The sequence below is a fragment of the Mixophyes fleayi genome, chromosome 6 (assembly GCF_038048845.1).
Source record: "Mixophyes fleayi isolate aMixFle1 chromosome 6, aMixFle1.hap1, whole genome shotgun sequence".
NCBI classification, from domain to species: Eukaryota; Metazoa; Chordata; class Amphibia; order Anura; family Limnodynastidae; genus Mixophyes; species Mixophyes fleayi.
In genome coordinates this window covers 56,972,870-56,994,584 of record NC_134407.1, presented here as the reverse complement: position 1 = coordinate 56,994,584, position 21,715 = coordinate 56,972,870, and the positions used below count along the sequence as shown (strand labels likewise).

Sequence of the window (21,715 nt, the reverse complement as noted above, 5' to 3'; positions counted from 1 at the left end):
TTATTTGCTTTCTTTTGGGAGGAGTTCAACACCCCCCAGAGTAGCACAGCGTTAAACCTATTACCGTTCATACGATAAATTTAACCCAGATTGGTATTAGTGCGCAGGCCGTGTTACTTTCGGTAGTAACACGCCCAATTGAATATGCCCCTGTTAGTATTGGGGGAAGGTCATTATGCCACTCTCTTCTCAATGTTACATAATTATTTAACTTGACCTATAAAGGTAAAGCCCAGTTTTGGTAGACCTTCTCTCTTTCTCATATACTCATATACTTTCTTGATGTAATAAAAAGGAGGGGTCACTCCCTACCTCTCCCAGTGACCCCTTTCTCCATTGCTTGAAAGTGGGAGCTACATTGCATTATAAGGACTCCAGGTGCATTCAGTCCCCTTACATAAACAAGCAAAACAGTAGTACCATATTTCATCAGTACAATATTAAATACACTGTGTTGGCAAAAGTTATGTTGTGGCGAATGTTAAATAAAGATGCCGCTAACTTGCAAAGACCATGTATAATATATAATGTAGTAAATTGGTTTATGAGAACGTTCATAGGACATTTCTATTATTCCACACACACATCCTCAGCGTCCCTCGGCTATAAAACTTTACTTTTATTTCGGATCATGAAAACGAACGATTTAGTTCATGAAGTGTACTAGATAAATGTGGAGAAACTCTTGAACTCTCTGTTTTGGACACATAACTATTCCCACAGACATAAAATATATAGGGGGATTAAATTATTAACATTCCACAAACTCCATATTAAATAATATAATAATGTAATGGAAGATGCATGAAAGGGGACATTAAAATACATTAAAAATAATGTTTTTTTTCTTTTTATGCATATTGTATTAGAGCCTGCATATTTAATATAAAGTATAGTATTTTTTAGTACATAGTTTTAACTCTGCTGAAGTATGTACCTAAAATTTTTTACCATGAGGACTTGTTTACTATAAGTTATCATCTGTGCTTTTACAGGATTTAAGCATATAATAAAAGATACTCCTTATTTGTCTTGTAGCATATCTCATATAATCACAAGAGTAAATAACTTGGTTATCTGCAATAGGAATGTATAAATGCAACCATGTTTAATGGTGGTAAATATGTTTACTTACTGCTTAGTATATTATGTCCAATACTCCAGGTAAACGTTATCAAATTAAGTTTACTGTGGTACTAAAAACAAATTGGGCCTGAGTCATTAAGGAGAGGAAAACATAAAAAAGGAGTAACTTTGCAACTGGGCAAAACCGTGTTACATTGGAGTGGGGGTTAATTTAAAATTTGGGGACAGATTTATAGCATACTTGCCTACTTTTGAAGGCAGCTGTCTGGGAGGGGGGGGGGCTGTCGAGGGGGGCGTGGCCATGCGTGGTGCGCCGTAGGCTCCGCCCTTGTCAATCTTAGCCAATTTTAGCCAATCGCAGTAGGGGGCGGGACCACCATAGTGCGTTTAGCCCCGCCCCCACCATATTCAACAACTGCGAGAGCTGGATCCGGGATTTTTGCCTGCTCTCTCGGGAGTCCGAGGGAACTCCCAAAAAGTCGGGAGTCTCCCGGACATTCCAAGAGTGTAGGCAACTATGATTTATAGTTGGAGTAGGACATGTCCTAGATCAACTTTAAATTTCAGTGTAAAAATAAAGCGATCAAGTATTTGTGTGCTACATGAAAAAACAGCCAGTATTTAACTTATGTGCAAAATAATATATTCATTTGCACCCCTTGCATTGTATGTAACATGGTTTGTCCTGGAGAACATTTACACGTTTTTTTTTTTTTTTCTTCCTTACTTTACTTAATGACTCAGTGTGTGGGGAGAATGATCAGAGAGTAAAGGGTAGATTATAGGAACATATCAACTTGATTGAAACAGGGAAGCCCCAAAAAAATGTTTCCAGTTTATTTAGGGGCATTATCCGAATGTAAATTTATTTTATGGGGTTAAAAAAACGTAAAAGAATTAGGTAAATTATAGTGTATTGTATTGAATATATACTAAGTAAATGGGAGTTGTTTATGGGTTCATGATTTAAAACCAGTAGATAATTGAGGAGTTAGTGTATGATGAATACAGATATACATTGTGTATTATAATTTCCCCCTTTTGTGCTAGTTCTGTAATGGTACATGTTGAATATGGGTGAGTTTGTGGAATATTTTATTAGACGTCTATTTTTTTTACTTTATTGCTTAACTATAGTAGTTACTTGATTAGCCCCCTTATATACGTCTGTGAGACAAGCATCTCTTGAGCAGTGTTTCTCTTGTTTTAATGGGACTTGTTTTAATGTATTGAAATAAAAGTGAAGTTTTACAGCTGGGGATGCTGAAGCTGTGTGGGAAATACACCAAAAGGCCTATGAAGTTATGTAGTTTCACTGAATCGTATTTGCTACATAATGGGGCATATTCAATTATTGTTTTTCCGCGCCGCGGAAAAACAACTACAGTTAATGCGGTAATTTGTAGCTGGATTTCAGCTCGCGGCTCAGGGAGCTGCAAGATGAAATCCAGCGAGTAAATTACCGTATTAACTGTTTTTCCACGCACGATTACCGTAATAACGGTAATCGTGCACGGACCGCGGGATTTTCTGCGTTTCCGTCGACAATTGAATACGCCCCATAGAGTGTATGCTTTATTTTGTATTTATTTTTAATTTTGCATCCAGTCGTCTTCAGTAGAACTGAATCTAGGGGCTTTATTCATCTCCATTGGAGAGGACAAAACAGACCGAGTCTTCCGACATGCAATCACCCACTGGGATGTGGCTCTTGGATTTGTGTAACCCATTTTCTACATAGGGTGGTGCATGTGGAAGAGTTCTCCAAGTTGCATACCCACTTTAAGACACTGACATTTAAAATCATATTGTGGTTGTTATTATTTATAGTTTGAACATTTACTTAAATGTGAGAATAACTGACTGTTCTGCTGTAAATTGACCATCTCAGACACAGAGTAACCAGTTTGTGTTTATTATAATCTCCTGCTGTTGCAGGTGTTGTACGAGCTGCCAATTAAAAGCCAGTGGTGCTTCGATGTCCAGTGGTGCCCACGTAATCCTTCAGTGCTCTCTGCTGCCTCTTTTGATGGTTGGATCAGTGTGTACTCGGTCATGGGCGGTAGCCTGGAAGCTCAGCAGAGGAGCCAGGCTGACATGGTATGTCCTGAATTGTTTTTCGAAAAATATTTGTTTATATGTAATAGTATAAATGTTTTTATTAATTTTGGATTGTTGTGGTTTTTTTTTTTGGTTTTTTTTTAAGATGATGTACATATTGTGGTTGCCCGAGATTAAGGGGAAACAGTTTCCAGATAAAAAAGAACCTTGCTATAATGATATAGCTTGAGAAGGAAAACAGCACAGGGAACACACTTACTTACAGTGTCACAATAAATTTCCATTTTCCGTGGAAAACATATAGAATCCACAAGTTTATTTCAAAACATACATCTAAAACAATGTTCTCATAAGCCTGTGAGGCACAAAGACGTGTACTATTTCATTTCAAATATGAAGATAATCAATTCCCAACTGTAAAATAAATTGAAGATTAAGAACAGGGTATAATATTCATGTTGACAATCTGTTGCATTTACAGATTTGCTATCCTTCATGTATAATTATTCAGAGAAGGACATCCCACTTTTATGCATGCTAGTATATTTAAGAAAAGAGTGAAGGCAGTGTACACATTTGGATGACCTTTTCACTATATTTTATAGTTGGGAATTGTACAGGGGAGGATTTTGGCAAAGTAAATTAGTTCCTAGCAAAGTATGGAGTAGGTGCACCAGTGTGACTTGTTTTGCGGAGCAGTGCAGAAATAAGATTTCATTTAGCAGAGCGAGGTTATTGAAACGACAGCCATTTCCACTTTGCAAAAAGACTGCAATACTGCAGCTAATCTCGGAGCTGGTAGCCTACGAGTCTTGGCCTTGATATTGCACTTTGGTGAAAAATTGCATTACCAGGCGTACTCTGAGGAATATAATAAAACAACTCACACACACAATTGCCAATGCACACAATGCAGGAACAATCTTCCCTCACTCTCAGGATTAATTTAAGCCATACATAAGGCTGAACATAGCAGCATGTTAGGTGACAAAAAGGTTATTGTAAGGGATGATTTTAAAGCAGTAGGAGTTTAGACTTGGATGTGCTGTATCTACTTTAAATGTAACTCCAGTAAAATAATGTTAGTATGATTGAGGGATAATTGTACTATTGTATGGATGTGGTCCATTACAATACACACAATAAAAGTTTGCCAGGTATGATGGGAACTAAAAGCCATAGTGACGCCTCTTTCTTTGTTTAAAGTGTTTGTTTAAATACAACAGTTATTCTGTGACTGAATTGCTGTGTGTTAAGACTTTCCCATCTTATTGTGAGTGCTTCGTTGTCTTTAACTAGCAGTCACTTTAAATATGAAACCTGATTTTGGAGAAATGAAGGTGAATCTTTTGATAGTGGATTCCTGCCCCAAGCCTCCTATTACCCACCAATAAATTTACATTCCTGCCAGTCAGAAATGTACTACTATGAGGTCACAGCAAGTTCACAGCAACTAACACAATTCCTAAAATTAGTAACAGTACACCCTAACATAGGAAAACACACAACATCAAGTAATATTACCAGCTTTTAGCCCCCTCCTGGGACTTAAAGTTGCAAATGGTGTAGAACGTCAGTCCAGCTGACGAATATAATGTCGTACATTGGCAGCCCCAGCTCCTACACTCTCTGCTTTTTGCAGGCCCACCCTGTCTTCCTTGATCTGAAAGAACCGGTGCTGTAGCATCCAGCTGTCACCTGCTGTTCAACCATTCACAACAAAATCAGCCAGACAGGGACTTAGATCCTCCAGTCTCTGATTACCTGTTGCCTTCCCCCTACCCGGCAGTCTTTTATCCTATATTCCAAGGGTCGCTCAACTCTGTTTTACCCCAATGGTTATGTAGGGGACAAGATAGGATAGGATAGTGGGTTGATGCTTGTACAAGTGTGTTTAAGCCTTTGGTGAATATTGTGCTTTCGTCCAACTGTACTGTTGAGAGCCAATGGATCGCAACACATAAAAAGTGCATAGGGTTGGCAGGCTTTGGAAGCTTGTGGGAGGAACACGCTTTGCATGAATTGAACTAAAAATATCTCGGAGAATCAATTTGTGTTGCCCAAAGGCTCATACCCTTTATTGACGTGGCTCGGGCACCCCCTTTTATCATTACTACTATGAACTTTCCAATATCTATGAAAAAAAGAATAATTCTGTTAATTGCTATGTAAGCAATAATTAAATATGATATTGGTTTGTTTTAAATATTTTAAAAGTAATCCGTATTAGTCTGTAGTTTTTGTATTTTTTCTTTACTTTTATATGTTCTTGAACCTGTGTTTTTATTTTTCTTCAGATATCATCCTCCTTTAATAATTTAGATCCATTTGGAATTGGGCAAACTCTACCTCCTCTCCAAGTGCCACAGCAGGCTGCACAAACCACCGTTATACCACCCTTAAAAAAGCCCCCACGCTGGATTCGAAGACCTGTTGGAGTGTCCTTTGCGGTAAGCCAGCACAATAATGCAGCCATATGTTTTTGATTTATGTCTTTTATTTTGTAACCAGTGTTACTTGTTCATTATGGGCCTGCAAAACGGGGAACTACTAGTGACGACGATTTTGTCCATTTGACTTTTGACCTGCTTGCATGTATTAGAACCAGTGGAAGTGTGAAGTGTTAGACTTGAATTTCCTTAGCTGCAGTTTCTTCATTGCTGTAGTTCACTTTTTAAAATGTTGGATAAATACACAATATCCCTATAAAATGACTGTTCTATTGTTTATTACTCATTCGTAAAATTGGGGAACACTGATACCATGGGTGTATAGAGGATCCTCCGGGGTCACTTTAAATAATCTTGAACAAATATTTTCTCCCTCTATATCCCCATCCTGCAGAGACCTCAGTTTTGGAATTGGGTGTCTTTTTGTAACTGTTTCAGCAGTTTGATTTTATTTATTTAATTGATTTTTACAATTACTGCTGCAGCAGTTGTATGTACATGCGGGCAACCTCGCAGGTCTGCCTGTGACCCAAAGTGGTATGAGAAGGCACCTTCTGCTCCTGGAACACGGTCTTCTGTAGGGTTCAAAGCCACTACCAGCGTAGGCAGCACCAGACAACGCTGCCACCATTGGACAATGGTGCTGCTACAGAGCACCTCCTCCTTGTTGGGTCACAGTATGCTGACTGAAGCCTGCCAAAAGAGAAGGCACAGTTCATCAGCTCCAGCTTCTTCCTTTTCTGAGGTCCCCAACTGCAGGGAAGTATTATAGAGTGGAGGTGGAATTCATGAGTTAGTCGGTGTGTGTTTTTTTTCACACGGCTGGGTCATTGCAAGTTCACTTTCTTCCCTGAATGTGTTCTCTGTATCTGCCTGTTTTTCCCCTGCTTTATCTCCCATATCCTATAAGGAGGGTAGTTCCAAATCTAAGACTGAAGGGCCTTTTTATATGACTTTATATTTGTTTTAAATGTCATTCTAAGTTGCCCAGTGGACAATCAGGCACGGACGCCTTATGCTCAGCCTGCGAGGTTATTAACGTTCCCTCTTCTTTAGAAAAGGAAAAAACGTTAGCGCTTTGCTTGTTACCTACTTGAGGAGGTTCTAACTCCGAGGGCTCCTCGCAAGAAGAAGGTGAGTTAGCAGAGGAAGACATTGGGTATTACTTGTGGTTTGACAAGGATTCTGCAGTACAGTATGGTGTGGATGATACAATGCCAATGCTTTGAGGAGTCAGCTGAGTCTGACAATACATTGTTGAAGAAGAAGAATCCGTTGCTTTATTTTCCTTTTAATCTGCAATTGAATAGTTTGCTTTGTGAAGTATGGACTAACCCTGAATGAAAGTTTCCGGTTACAAGCAAATTACAAACGCTTTTATTCCTTGTCCAAGAGGGATATGGATGTTGGAATAGTTCACCTGAAGTTGATGATAATATTGTTCTGTTTATATAAGGCCACTGCTATTCTGAGTGCTATTCTTAAGTTTTTTCATGTAGCGGGTGGTGCCTCTCTGAGAACCATTCCACTTCAGTTTGGGTCAGGGCATCTCTGGGAGGCTTAAAAGTGCACCTCCAAAAAGCGTCTGGGATATGCAGCTTTTGATGCAGATCTTATTGGGTCTAGAGTTTTGGTTTCCCACAAGTTCTACTTGTCTGGATCATGGCATGGGGGCAGATTCACAGTTTAGGAGGGCTCTTTTGGGTTCTCTTATTTGGGCTGGAGCTGGAGAAGATCCTTATCCAGGCAGCGGGTCAGTGAAGTTCCTTCCTTCTGGTAAATTTATTAAAAGTGTGGGGCTCTCGCACTGGCCATGTCCTCAGATAATCGGTCTGTATGGCAGGCAGACAGTCCACATGGTAGTAACTGTGGTGTGATCCCGCCGGGTTCACTTTCAAGGTCTGTGGTTCATTCGACCTTCTGAAAAAGGGACATTATGAATTGGGGATATATCATTGCTCTCATTGGAACTCCACCCAGTTGCTTTTTAACTATCTAGCTTCCAGTGGACTGAGCAAGTGACAGGGCATTGTGAGAAGACCTCAAGATCCTCAACACTTACTGTGGAAAGAAAACGTATGTTCCACCGTGCATTGTGAATGTTTTACACGGTGCGTTCAATAAAGACATCAAAACAAATATTATTTTTATGTTACTAGTTTAAGCAGATTGCGTTTGTCTTTTCTTGTGACATAGATGAAGATCAGATCACATTTCATGACCAGTTTATGCAGAAATTCAGGTAGTTCCATATGGTTCACATACTTTTTCTTGCTATTGTATGTTTAAGAAGATCGGTTCAGGATGGAACCCTTGAGATCTGTCATCAGCTATATGGATTCTGGCGAGTTTTCTTTGATGTCAAGGATGTTTTACAATCTGGGAAGGTCACAATGCCTTCTCAGGTTTGCAGGCAAGTCCCTAGATTTTAGTTTCAAGCTCTTCTTTTTGGTCTGAGGACAGCTCAATGAATGTTCACAAAATTTATGACTGCTCTACTGATGTCCAGAAGGTGAAGTTTTTACCTTATCTGGATGATTTCTTAATCAAGGCAGAGTCTCTGGCTTTGCTTCAGGGGCGTTACCAGTAGAGTCTCACTGTTGGATAATCAACTTTCAGAAATCCATTCTGCTCCCTACTCAGAGGCTAATTTTTCTGGGTCTACTATTCGATACTCCACACCATTGGGTGTTTTCTTCCAGGAAACAAGATAGCCTCTTTAAAATAAATTGTAATGTTTCTGTTGGATCTAAGATGGACATTGGTGCATTTAGGCTCGAATCCTGGAAACGATGGTCTTGACATTCAAAGTTGTGCAGTTTGTACGATTCCCATTCAGGAGCATTCAAGAACAAACTCCTCTCAAAAAGTGGTACTGTCACTTGACCAGACAACAGATCGTTTATGTCACCAAGAAGGCTTTGGTCGCTTCTCTGGTGACTGAGAGGCAACAGTCTCAACAAAGGCTGTCCCTGTGAAATCTGGAATTGGACATTTGTGATTACAGATGCTAGTTTCAAGTGCTGGTGGGTTGTCGTCCCTCAATGTCCGATACAGAGTCTGTGGTACGTAGTGGGAGCAAAGCTTCTAGACTCTCTAGTTCAGGGTCACCTTATATTGCAGAAAGTCCCATCCGGATTAAGTCAAACACCTTCACAGGTGCATACATCGATTATCAGGGAGGCATGGAAAGCTCTTTTGCAATGGAGGGCAGGGCCTATTAACCAAGTAACCTTTTTATTCTCCAGATCTAGTGCGACTGACTTTTACAGTGTGACTGTTGGAACCAGGTTTCGTAGGATAAATGGTGTTCTCTGATAGTGTGGTCAGAGCCTGAAAAGTTTCCAACTATTGTTTTTTAGTTAGCTCATTTGTATCTTTTTTTGCAAGATGGCTTAGACAGCGTTTTATGGGTTTTTTTTTGTTGCATGTAGCGCATGTGTGACCAGCATTCAGTTCTCCACAAGTACTTTGGGACTTGAATTTAGTGATGAAGGTATTATAGCAATCTCTGAATGCTTAATTTAGTGGAGTTTTTCACATGGAAAATGTTTTACCCTTTGGCTATTTTCCACAGCTCAGAGAGTGTCAGACTTGGCAGCTCTATGTTGCAAATCTCCATTTGTGCTTTTTTTTAACCCTTAGATTAAATGGTAGAGTGGCCGGGTCCTGCCATTGCTGCTTTAAATTTAGAAATGTCCATGTTGTTTGATGGCGTAGTGTGGCGGCCAACTGTATCTTTGCAATTTATAGCAGTCTGCATGGAGACTCAGAAATGTGCTTTGGGTGTTTTCTTGTAAGTCTGCATTTCATCATTGTCGCGCTTCTTCTAATCGGAATTTCTTAGTCTACATAATCCTTTCCTCCATGTCTAATGGATGACCTTCCCAACTGCCTCTGGGTGAGCTGTTAGGTGTTGTCTCTTGTTCAGACAGGTCTTCTTTATTTATTTACTCTTTTTTTTTTTTTTTGTGGTGGGGGAGGGTTTGTGTTTCTTACCACTCGTTGCTATTTGAATATGGAGAACCTTGGGTTGGGCTTGGGAAGAAATTAAGGAATGGATGCATCTATTCTGTTTTAATCCAGAAAAGTATTAATGACAAATCTCATTATCTTATTGTACCTTATTTTACATTGATTGTCTTTAATTTGGTTTCTCTGGTGGTGTGCTTGTCACTCTTGATTTGTTCATACAGTCCTAAGATGTTAACTAGTCAGCAACGTTAAGCTTTTTATTTGTTGATTCCATGCTGATTATTAGTATAAATATTTGTAGCTGGAAATAACCGCATTGTCTTATGATCTGTTAATCTGTGTGTTTTCTATGTCAGTTTGGGGGAAAATTGGTGTCATTTGATTGTCCCAAAGCCACTGTGCAGCCAACGCAGGAACCCACAGCCCGCCAGGTCTACATCAGTCAGGTGACTACAGAGAAGGAATTCTTAACGCGATCTAGTGAGCTACAAGCAGCTCTGCTGTCTGGCAACCTCCTGGGCTACTGCCAGAATAAAGTACAGAACTCCTCACATGCCTTTGATAAGAATATCTGGAACTTCCTCAAGGTATTGTCTTGGTTTCATTCACAGCTATAAAGTAAGGACTGTCGCCCTGTTTTGCTATGTATAACTTCCATTTTAATATTTACACACACAGTTTGTGCCATTCAAATTATATTTATCTCTCTTTAAAATTTCCTGGTAAATATTAAAGTGAAAGTATATCTGACAATACAATGCTAGTTGATATAGTATGAAAAGTCATAGTGTAACATTTAAAGATATACATACAGTGTTCCCTCTTTATAGTGGCATCTTAACATACATGCCAAACCTGGTGTTATGTGGCAGGCAGTGTAAAGATGACAACATAGAATAGACTTCTAATACACTGTTGTTCTGAGAAAATATCTTCTTATAAGAGAGTTTGGTGTTATAATGATGGGTGGTGTAATTGGTCATTACTACAGTAGGTAATCCTTGCAAAGCAGATATATTTAGATCTGACTATTCTCTAGGTACTTATAGATAGAACTTGCATTGCTTTAAGCTTGGAATGTCTTGGAAGTTCCCTTCTTTACCTCTGTACTTACCGGTATTTAATTCCCATCCACACATGACTCCTACTTGCTTTATATTCCACCTACTTGCTTTATGCTCCATTTGATATGCTCATTTAGAAGAATTATACCTGTGTGATGTGATCACTCAGCTCATTCATGCAGAACAATTGTATTTTACCATAATACAATAATATGATCTGTTGCCCATGCACATATTATACATATAATAAATGCATGTAAACTGTGCTAAGATGTAGAATTACTGATCATCAGAGTCACCATGGATTATCGCAGCTATAATGTACCACATAACCCCAAATCGGATGATTATAAACTTGTTGTTCAGCATTATGGGCCTCTCTTTTAGAGTTTGATGTAAGTTAAACTCTCAGGCGTAAAATTCCGCTTTGTTCTACTGCACATGATGGGGTGCATGCAAGCGCAACTGATTTACAATAAGTACAATTATGTAAGTGGAGATGTGGCCTCTTCCAGCATCTTCAGATACTCCTGTTAATTCAAGCTCTGGGGTAAAGATATGTGCTGATGGTAATGACTAAACTGATTTAAATAAATAAATGAAAACATTGGGAATTTAGCCCAGCGCTGACCAGGCTGGGGATGTTTCCCGCTATGACAGGGGAACCTCTCAATTGTGCTGTTTGAGGCTTTTGTGGAGGGGGACCCACGCTGTTTCTCACCCCGCATTAAATGCTTTAGCTATAACCAACCCAGGCTATAAGTACTGGTGCCTGTTGCACTTTACTGTCTTATCCCACTGACTTATCCTGTCTTATTTGTCATTTCAGGTTAACTTTGAACAGGACGCAAGGGAAAAATTCTTAAAGTTGCTGGGATATAACAAGGAAGAGCTGGATAAGAAGGTCTGGATCAATATAGGAGAGGAATAAGATTTAAATAACAAGGAATTCTAGTCTCTAACAAACTATTCTGCATGAAAACATATTCTAGAATCTACTAGGCCAGTGTTACTGTGGTCCTTGTGGCTACTAGCGATAGTGTCACACAATAATGGGGTACTGTATGTTGTTCCTTTCCAGATAAGCATGTGAACCATCCCTAGGAGCTGAAGATCTGCCTTTGGGACACATTGGAATGAAGGGGAAAAGCTTGTTCCCTGTTACTTGACAGTGCTTTATGTTTCAAAGAACTGCATGCACTCATTTGCATACTGTAGCCACTGGCATTAGGCAGGAAAACAGGAGCGTTTAGGGACATAACTCTCTCAAAAAATATATGCATGATTATGATAAATGGGTATTTTTTGTATTGGTGATTAAATTCTTATGTAGATAATTTGTTATAGATGCAGTACTGTGCCAAATGAAGTATTCAGTTGGTTTGATGATTTAGTTCTCTCTCTGTTTTTAAGCTATCCTGGTTGTTAGAATATACTAGCTGATTTTCTTCAGGCTCCTCCAATTTGTTCATTTCAAAGGCCTTTTTTTTTTTTTTTTTTTTTTTTTTTTATAAAGTAGTGTGCCCAGAGATTGACTCTGTCAGGAGCTTCTGTGAGGGATCAAAGTCTGGCAGTGTCATCTTTCAACTACAAGCCGTGAGCAGTAGTAGCGGCCTTATATTTTACTGTAGTCAGGAGGCCTGAGCACACAGACAGATAAGTTCCAGGCTTGTGTAGAGTAATTATAGTCAGGCACTCTGTGGCACAAACGCATATATGAAGCAGTGTTGTAAACAGTATACAATGTACCAGGATTCTGCATAGTAGGCAACAGACAATAATTCATCAGCGCAGCACATTCCATGCACAGCTTTCCGTCAGAGCTGAATTTAGAGGCAGCTGTGGTCTAGAGTGACAGAAGTGATATGGAGTCTTCTGACTGTTATCCTTCTTCTGTTCAGGGCAGCCCTACTGGAGGAGCTGTTCGAAACAATAATGCCTTATGCACACTATATAGTACTTCATCATCATCATCATCACCATTTATTTATATAGCGCCACTAATTCCGCAGCGCTGTACAGAGAACTCACTCACATCAGTCCCTGCCCAATTGGAGCTTACAATCTAAATTCCCTAAAACACACACACACAGACCGAGAGAGACTAAGGACAATTTAATAGTAGCCAATTAAAGTACTAGTATGTTTTTCGAGTGTGGGAGGAAACCTGAGCAACTAGAGGTAACTCACGCAAACAGAGGGAGAACATACAAACTCCACACAGATAAGGCCATGGTCAGGAATTGAACTCATGGCCCCAGTGCTGTGAGGCAGAAGTGCTAACCACAAGGCCACTGTGCTATTTATAAAGATGCACAGGATTCAGTGAAAGTGTACATTTATGCTTCTAAGAATTATCATTTAGCTCCCTCTTTTTTGCCAGTTATTCCTCTATGGAATAATCCTAGTTTTGAATTATGTTGTGGAACTCATCCCCTTGGCCCCTTGTTGGCAGATTCTTAAACAACCTATTGTAGACTTGCACTTTTCTTCAGCTTTCTCAATCCTAGTGAAAAACTTTTAGCAATTCTTGTAGCTCACACATTTCTATGAAACAGCCGAAGCTATTCTTTATGGAAGGTCTTTAACAACATTTGAATATCTTTGTTTGCATTGCGTTTCCTCTAAAGACCTTATCTCCACTATTTAGAATTTTAAGTCCCCCAGCAAAAGATTCCCATAAATTTCACTGAGAAGCTGACCTGGCTGAGATCCTAGATGAGGAGGAATGGGCTGAGATTTGGGAGAATATTGCTAGTAGTTTTGACTTAATAATAAAAAAAAATAATTAAAAATGCTTATACTGTTTTGTATTGCTGGTATCTTGCTCCAAGAAAACCACTTAAGATGTTGCCCTAGGCCTTGGTAGATGCTGAAGTAATGTATTCATCCTGGCTGTTTTCTTCACATCCTATTGGGTCCTCCAAAAGTCATACATTTTTGGCAGATTATTAAAGACCTCATATTAACAGTGGTACAGGTGGACATCCCTCTTTCATTAGAATTCTTTCTTCTTCTGGTCTTGGTCCCCTGGCCTCCCATCATCAATCATACTTTTCATTGCTGTGGCCACCTGCCACCTTGTGGCCAACTCGAATTGTCCATCTGCACCTTCTCTACAAGTGGTCCTCAGCAGATTTTAGAACAACTAGCACATGGAATATATGACATGCTTAAAAACGAATCAAAAATGTTCTGTAAAATTTGAAAACCAAGGACGGCGTATCATAGCTTGACGTTACTTGTCTGTGCTTAACCACATGTCATTCTTATTTTTACTCTCCACCTACCCTATTTTCTTCCCACCAATTTATTTTTGTTTCTTTTTTTCACGGTTCCTCTCTCTTGATTTTAAAAAAAATAGATTGTGGGTTAAGTCATTATTTTATCACTTCATTTATTTTAGGGCAATATGTCTTGATTGCATATTATTGTGCTACTATTTGTTTGTATTGCTTTCAGGCTAACACTGAATATTGCATATGTTCCCATTGGTACTTCAATTAAGATAAATTTATTACAGTCAATAGATGTAGCATGCTCAACGATCATCAGTGCAAATATTATTTCATGAGGTTTAATAAACAAAATCCAGGATACAGTCGGCAAAGATACACATCTGTAAAGTTTGCTAGCAGTTTTAATGTCATTGTGTTCAAATAGACAGCATACTTTCCATGGAGACATTTCTTATATTGTCCACAAAGTGCTTTTAGCTTCTTGTTCACCATCGTTAAGGATATTAATCCTACCAATCATTTAACCAAGTTGTGTTTATCATAATGCTCTATGAATAATGTTTTGCTGGTTCTATATTTCAGATCTCCACTGCCTTGGGGGATAGTTGGCCAAACAAAAGTAGCCCTTCAGAGGGGGAAGATCTTGTACAGAGTATCCAGTCTGTGTCTAGCCAGGTAATGTGTACACTACAGTGCCCAGTTATTGTGATATGCAGTACTACTGAACAGTAGCACAGCTCTTGTTAATGATCGTGGATGAAAGACGTCTAAAATGATATACACAAGTGTTCTTAATAATTGTATAAAATCTTGGAAATAATTCTAATGTCAGTGCTTATAATTAACAAGTTCTAATGTTATCAGTTCAGTGTCTATTTGACAGATCACAGATATTCCCTCAATTCAGATATTTTGGGTGAGCAGTATAACACTGCCCAGGCCGCAACCAGATATATATATATATATATATATATATATATATATATATATATATATATATATATATAGTGATAGATAGATAGATAGTGATAGATAGATAGATAGATAGTGATTGATAGATAGATAGATAGTGATTGATAGATAGATAGATAGTGATAGATAGATAGATAGATAGTGATAGATAGATAGTGAGATATATATATAGATGGATAGATAGTGATGTGTATATATGTAGATGGATAGATAGATAGATATATATATATAATTTGTGAGCTGAAGTGAAGGTCTTCTTCCCAAGAAATGTGGATTTATATGCACTTCAGGTCTGTGCATACAATGATTGCATATACCATTATTGCTTCAGTGTGCTGGTCCGTATACTGTTGACCAGTTCCACATATCATTCTTGTTTGTGCATACTTTAATAATGCTATGAATGTCTTTCGGTGATGACGTGTTCATAGTTACATCTGATGTCTTGTTTGTCTAGGCTTCCAGTAGCTTCTCCGGACAAACTGTGTCCTCTGCCTCCTCCATGGAGTTTTTTAACCTACCTCCCCAGGACTCAGCCAAGTTTGAGATCCCAGTAACATCAGGTACATACATACAAATGTGCAGTCTGAGGACCAACATCATTACGGACATGTACTAACAGGGTATATAATGCTGTCATTTAATGAGCAGTAATACAAATGGCATAAAGACAAATGGCACTGTTACTTTAATCTAACAGAATCTAGTTTAACAAAGAAGCAGCTGTAATTACATTTCCATACTGTTGCACATCATCATCATCAAAAACCACTTACAAGATCCGATTTGCTTTCTGGTTTCTAGTATTGACTTTAATTTTGGTGTTTTTATCAAGAATAAGGAGAGTCTTTAACCATTTGTGTTCAGTCCAGTTTACATTGCCCCACTAGAGGCAATTAAATTACAATGTGTTTCAGGGTTTCTCAAACTGTGGTACATGTGCACTCGGGTAGGTTCAATCAGTTCTGCAGCTTATTAAATTTAACTCAAAATAACAGTTAACATACTACTAAATCAAAGACTACTGCTAGTACACATTAATACTCATTAAGTTTAGTACTCATTAAGTTGAGAGCATTTTCTTTAGGAACTGTGGCTATCTTGGCCTCTAGCGTTTCGGAGGTGAAAGCAGATAGACAAGCATGTGTTGAACAGTTCTGTCTAGTGTGAGGCAATGAAGGAAGATAAGGATTTAAAATGACCAAGTAAGCCAATCAGGTCCAGGAGCTTTGGCTAACGAACGGGATTGAATCGCTCATAGTTTGTGTTAGGGACCAGTGAACATTAAGAGACAGTAATGTGTCAGGGGGAATTACAGCATTCAATAATACATACGTATATGTTCTGAGTTGGCTGAGGAGCAAGTGGGTGGTCTTTCACGTTGTTGAGCATTTTGTAATAAACTGAATGCATCTATTGTCTGGGATGGGCTGCATTCTTCCAGCCCCTTTGGGGAGCGTATGGTGTGGATAAGGGAAATCGTTAATGACAATTTCTCACCATTTTATCCCTTCAACACTTTTAATAGGATAAACACCTTATTATTCCATTCTAGCACAGATGTCCCAGTGTCTCAGAGATGCTAGTCAAAAGCACTAATTATACATTTTTATGCATATTTGCATGTATGTAATCTATGTCAGCTTTCCCTGGCCAAGTACCCCCTAATTTTAGTAAGTATCCTTAAGCTGTTGTAAAGGAGATTGGGAATGGACAACAAAACTTCTAATAAAGACAAATACGTGTATGCAATCATAACATTCTGTCTATGATCGCAGTAGAAAAATAGAAAAAGTGAGAATGCATTTAATTAAGAAGAGAGGCAGCAACATATGAGTTGAGTTAAAAAGATAGCAGTAGAATTAATGCAGAGATGGAAGGTGAATTCTAAGATGCTGAGCCACGTCTGGTGCCAGGTCTGAGTCTAAGATGCTGAGCCACGTCTGGTGCCAGGTCTGAGTCTAAGATGCTGAGCCACGTCTGGCGCCGGGTCTAAGATGCTGAGGCACGTCTGGTGCCAGGTCTAAGTCTAAGATGCTGAGCCACGTCTTGCGCCGGGTCTAAGATGCTGAGCCACGTCTGGCGCCGGGTCTAAGATGCTGAGCCACGTCTGGCGCCGGGTCTAAGATGCTGAGCCACGTCTGGCGCCGCGTCTAAGATGCTGAGCCACGTCTGGCGCCGGGTCTAAGATGCTGAGCCACGTCTGGCGCCGGGTCTAAGATGCTGAGCCACGTCTGGCGCCGGGTCTAAGATGCTGAGCCACGTCTGGCGCCGCGTCTAAGATGCTGAGCCATAACAACCTATGGGTGTACATTATAGATGGAATGGAGTTCACTGTGGGACAAGAACCCGGCAATCTTTTTAAACTAGAGAAATGTGTGTGGGTTGGGTGATTGGTCATTTAATCTTCAAAAGCAGGAAGGAGTTCTTTGTAGCACTAGTGTAGTTTGGCCACATGGTGAGAACTTATTATTTATGTTTTTGTATTGCTAAACTTTTACTGACCACTTTATACAAGATTTTACAATTCATACAGTTGAATACAATGACTGGTAACATTTCATGGCACAGCAGGCTGCTGCTTACTGGATTCTGCTCCTGAAAATGGCTAAATGCACCTTTTGCCCAACATTTTGAGATGTCCCTTAAGAAGGGCAGCCTAGCAGAAGTCCTCAGTTTGGCCTTTATACCTTGCTGTACTGTTGATAGTGATAGCAAGCAAGAACATTACCGCAGGGCATTCATTTGGTCATTTTACAGTGATAGTGCAATATCAAAAGGTCAAACTATATTTCATGTATTTCAAGCTATATTTGATCACTCTTGTAGATACAGATGGCCTGATAAGTCAAGCTCTCCTGATGGGAAACTTTGAGGCAGCGGTGGACTTATGTTTGAAGGATGGTCGTTTTGCCGATGCCATTATATTGGCCAATGCTGGAGGGGAAGACCTACTGAGAGAGACACAACAATGGTATTTTGCTCACCAGAAAAACAAGATAACATCAGTAAGTGGAAAATCTGCCTCACTAAATAATGTAAAGTTCCAGAGCATTTAAATTTTTTTGAAGGGCCTGAAAGTGTGTAATTATCACAAAATTGCTTACATTTCAGTTATTGTCTCGCATGTACAAATTCACAATACATTTATTGAGTGGAGCTGGGTAATTTAATTTCCCAAAACTTGGTAAAATGCTACATTAATTAAATGGTTTGCATACACCAGTTTTTTCACGTGGCACAAAGACTGTAACAAGGCTTTATTATACCAAATATATGTACTTTTATTAAGGTCTTCCACAAGACCACACTTCTCATGTCATAGCAAGACAAGTGTCAGATGCACACAGCCCTGTATGCTCTGTCTGTGGGTATGCACAATGCAGATTTTTTTAATTTACACTACGCAAATGGATAGACACCCAATTCCACATCAGGCTCTATGTTGGGAATCCAGTACTGCAATAGATTAAATGTAACTTAGATTTAATAATAGCTGTCTCTAGTTAGGTAGGTCAGGTATTGTTTTGTTTTGTAGTGCAGGGGCTTACCTTCCTTGTGGTCCTACGACACACCTTTCGGTGATGTAAGCTGTGGGCTGGGCTGGCTACCCAGAGAACACTAGTCTGCTACCTACTGGAGCAGATCTGGTGTGTATTTTGAATCTTTCACCACGTTCATTGACAGTCTTTTCATGAGTGTGCCACATCCTAGGTCACAGGGTTCCTAAATGGAGGACCAGGCAAGCATAGGACTTGAATCTGCTCTTAGTGTTTCCTGTGCCTGGGAAATGAGTCTGCTACCTTCACTGTGACTGTATAGCAGCTGGACATCTGGAGCACCATGGAGCCTGGGTGCCACTCCAAACAGTTGAAAGGCACCTGCTCTAAAGTAAGCTCTAAATTAGGGGTGCTTTGTTATTCCTGCATTAATAGTTTGTGGTTGGCTGTTAGTAATATCCTGTCCTTTCAGTACTCTTGTAGAGCCTGTGGAAGGGATGGACAATAGCAATGTACAACAACATAAAGTTAGTGTATCCTGTCATGCACCATTAATAGCCTAAGCTGATGGTCTTTTGTACAGTATGTAGTTCTCAAAAGAAGGGAAAAAAGTCAGTCCACCAAGCAGTTTAAGGAGCTTATAGCTTGGATGGAGATGGGGGTCTTCTAAGGGACCCTAATGATATCAAATATGGAGAGGCTGTTTTAAAAATCTTCATATTTCGTCTGGAACCACATTGAATTCAGACCTGGCCAGAGCACTCAGACTGTGGGGTGAGGCACTTTATACGGATGTCCAAGAGAAGATAAGCAGGCAATACATGTTGACAAGCATTGAGGTTATGCAGAGAGGCGTAGACTTTCTGTGAAGCATCTTTGGACACCAATGCTTTTCCAGCAAGTTTGATGGCATTACCAGCGATGGCTAGTATAGCCCTCAAGTTTCGCAGTTGGGCAGTAGATGCTCAGTCATTAAAGAGTCCACCCGATATACAATTTGAAGGGTCTCTGCTCTTAGGAGATAAATTAGCTAACATGATACATAAATCGTCTGGTGGTAAATCTAAGCACTTGCCACAGGATTAAAGGTCAAAATACATCCACTCTTCGTCGTCTTGTCAGCACTTTAAGTGAAAAGCTGTAGGGCAGGAAGACAGGACACCAGGCAGAACACCAGGCAGAATGTTCTTACTATGCCCAAACAATCCTTACAAGATATCAGACTGAATGTGTAGCAAAATAAAAAAAAATGTTTATTGCAGTACCGTGTCAGCCAGAAAAATCTATCTGATGTTGAATACTTTTGTGTAAAAAAAAGACCAAAGTATTATAGGAGTGATACCTTTATTGGCTAACCAAAAGAATGTTTATATTTGCCAGCAGCTTTCAGAGCACAGAGGCCCCTTCATCAGGCAAGTTTACAAATGAATGACTGAGAAAAGGGCACAACATTTAAGAGATGTTACATTACTTACAGTCCCCACATGAACATCTTGGGGAAAACCGCTGCTGATCTTCAGCCCATGTTTCAGAAAAGACAATAGACGAAGGAAATATTCCCAGATTTACCTCTTCTTTCATACAAACAATCTCCGAACTTAAGAAATCTCCTCGTTAGAAGTGCCCTCTCATCACCATCAGAGACTGGCACCTTCCCTTGCAAAAACAAAAAATACAAACCCTGCACCCATGTCCTACCAACAAACACAGTCCACATACCCAACACACAACGGGACTATAAAATCACTGACACATTCTCATGTACATTCTCCAATGTGTGGTGTACATGATGCAGTGTACAAGGTGCCCTGAGGGAATCTACAGTGGGGAAAACAAGCAGAAACTACAATCCAGGATGAATCTACACAATAAAGAAGACTCTGGACACCCCTGTTGGTAAACACTTCTCTGGACCAGGACACAGTATGACAAATTTAAAAGTCTTAATACTGAAAGGTTTTTTTAAAAATGACAGGGAGAGAAAAGTCTGGGAATTGAAGCTGATAAGATCATTCCAGTCATTGACTCAAGGACTCAGCCTAACACCTGGATTTATGACCCACTACATGGACACACGTCACACCTCACAGCAGAGTGAGTCCAGATCTCTGAACTCTTAGGACTTTCACTCTTCCATCCATAATGAAAACCTCTTTGATGTATCTGCTCCCCCCCCCCCCCCCCCCCCCGGACAAATTGGTTGATGTAACATCTAAATGTTGTGCCCTTTTCTCAGTCATTCATTTGTAAACTTGCCTGATGAGGGGGCCTCTGTGCTCTGAAAGCTAGCAAATATAGAACTTTCTTTTGGTTAGCCAATAAAGGTATCACTCCTATAATACTTTTGTCTTTTTTGATACAAAAGTATTCAACATCACAAAAATATCAGACTGAAAGAAGAGAGGACAAATCAGAGGACTGTGCAATAATTATTGTCAGGAGCAGTCCTCATTAACACAAATAGGGGGCAGAATCACACAACAATATGCAGTGATTTGGATCTGCTCTCTCACTGATCAATGGGTTTTGGACATTGTAAGAAATGGATACCAGATAGAGTTCCATCAGTATCCCAGGGGCAACTTCTTTATCCAATCCAAGACTCCCATCATCCCGAAAACAGTTGGTTACAAGCCTTACACAACAGACTGCAAGCAATTTATCTTGTTCCTGCAGTTCAAGAGGACACAGGCTTTTATTCCAGACTCTTGCTCATCTGGAGCCTTTCACATTGTCCTGTATTTTTAGCGACTCAACAAGTTTGACTGCAACAGGCACTTTAATATGGAGTTGGTGAATTCTTTTCACAGTTATCAGCAAAGGAGTTTATATCACATCCAGTCACGATTCCAATTTTTAACTCCCTGTTGCAGTTCATCACAGGAAATTTCTCAGGTTTTTGGTCATGTATCAGCACCTTCAGTTCACCTGTCTGCCCTTCGGTCTGACAATATCCCCGAGAACTTTTACCAACTATTAGTTACTCTGAAGGCGTAATCAAGAGAGCGAGGTATCATCATATGGCCCCGTTTGGATGAAATTCTCGTGGTGGGGAGTTCAGAGATCATTGTCAACTGCAGGACAGCTCAAATGATAGACTTTCTGCAACAAGGCTGGATTTTGAACAGGATAAAAAGTCATCTCACCCAGATAAACACCATTCAAAACAAGGTTTCTCTGGCAGAAGAAAGGTGTCAAGATTCAGTTTCTGGCAAGGTGCTTCGATTGTTGTTTGTTGTGAATTTTTTCCTCAAGGGAAATCTCTCAGCTGGTGGCAAGAGCAGTGTCGCATTAGAACCAGAGTGGATAATACTCAAGACAGACTCCAGTGTCACACCTTCTGGCAGATATAGCACAAGGAACGTGGC

At 39.7% G+C, this 21,715-nt stretch overlaps 1 protein-coding gene across 2 annotated transcripts in view; it reads left to right on the top strand.

Annotated features, from left to right (window-relative positions):
* The window catches only part of SEC31B (SEC31 homolog B, COPII component), an 83,966-nt gene that overhangs the window by 28,381 nt on the left and 33,870 nt on the right, over positions 1–21,715 (top strand). For both annotated transcript variants that reach the window (XM_075216605.1, XM_075216606.1), the window contains 7 exons: positions 3,025–3,186; positions 5,445–5,597; positions 9,929–10,159; positions 11,466–11,540; positions 14,458–14,550; positions 15,305–15,410; positions 17,677–17,855. In XM_075216605.1, coding sequence (XP_075072706.1) covers positions 3,025–3,186; positions 5,445–5,597; positions 9,929–10,159; positions 11,466–11,540; positions 14,458–14,550; positions 15,305–15,410; positions 17,677–17,855 — 999 coding nt within the window. The remainder of the gene's footprint in view (positions 1–3,024; positions 3,187–5,444; positions 5,598–9,928; positions 10,160–11,465; positions 11,541–14,457; positions 14,551–15,304; positions 15,411–17,676; positions 17,856–21,715) is intronic.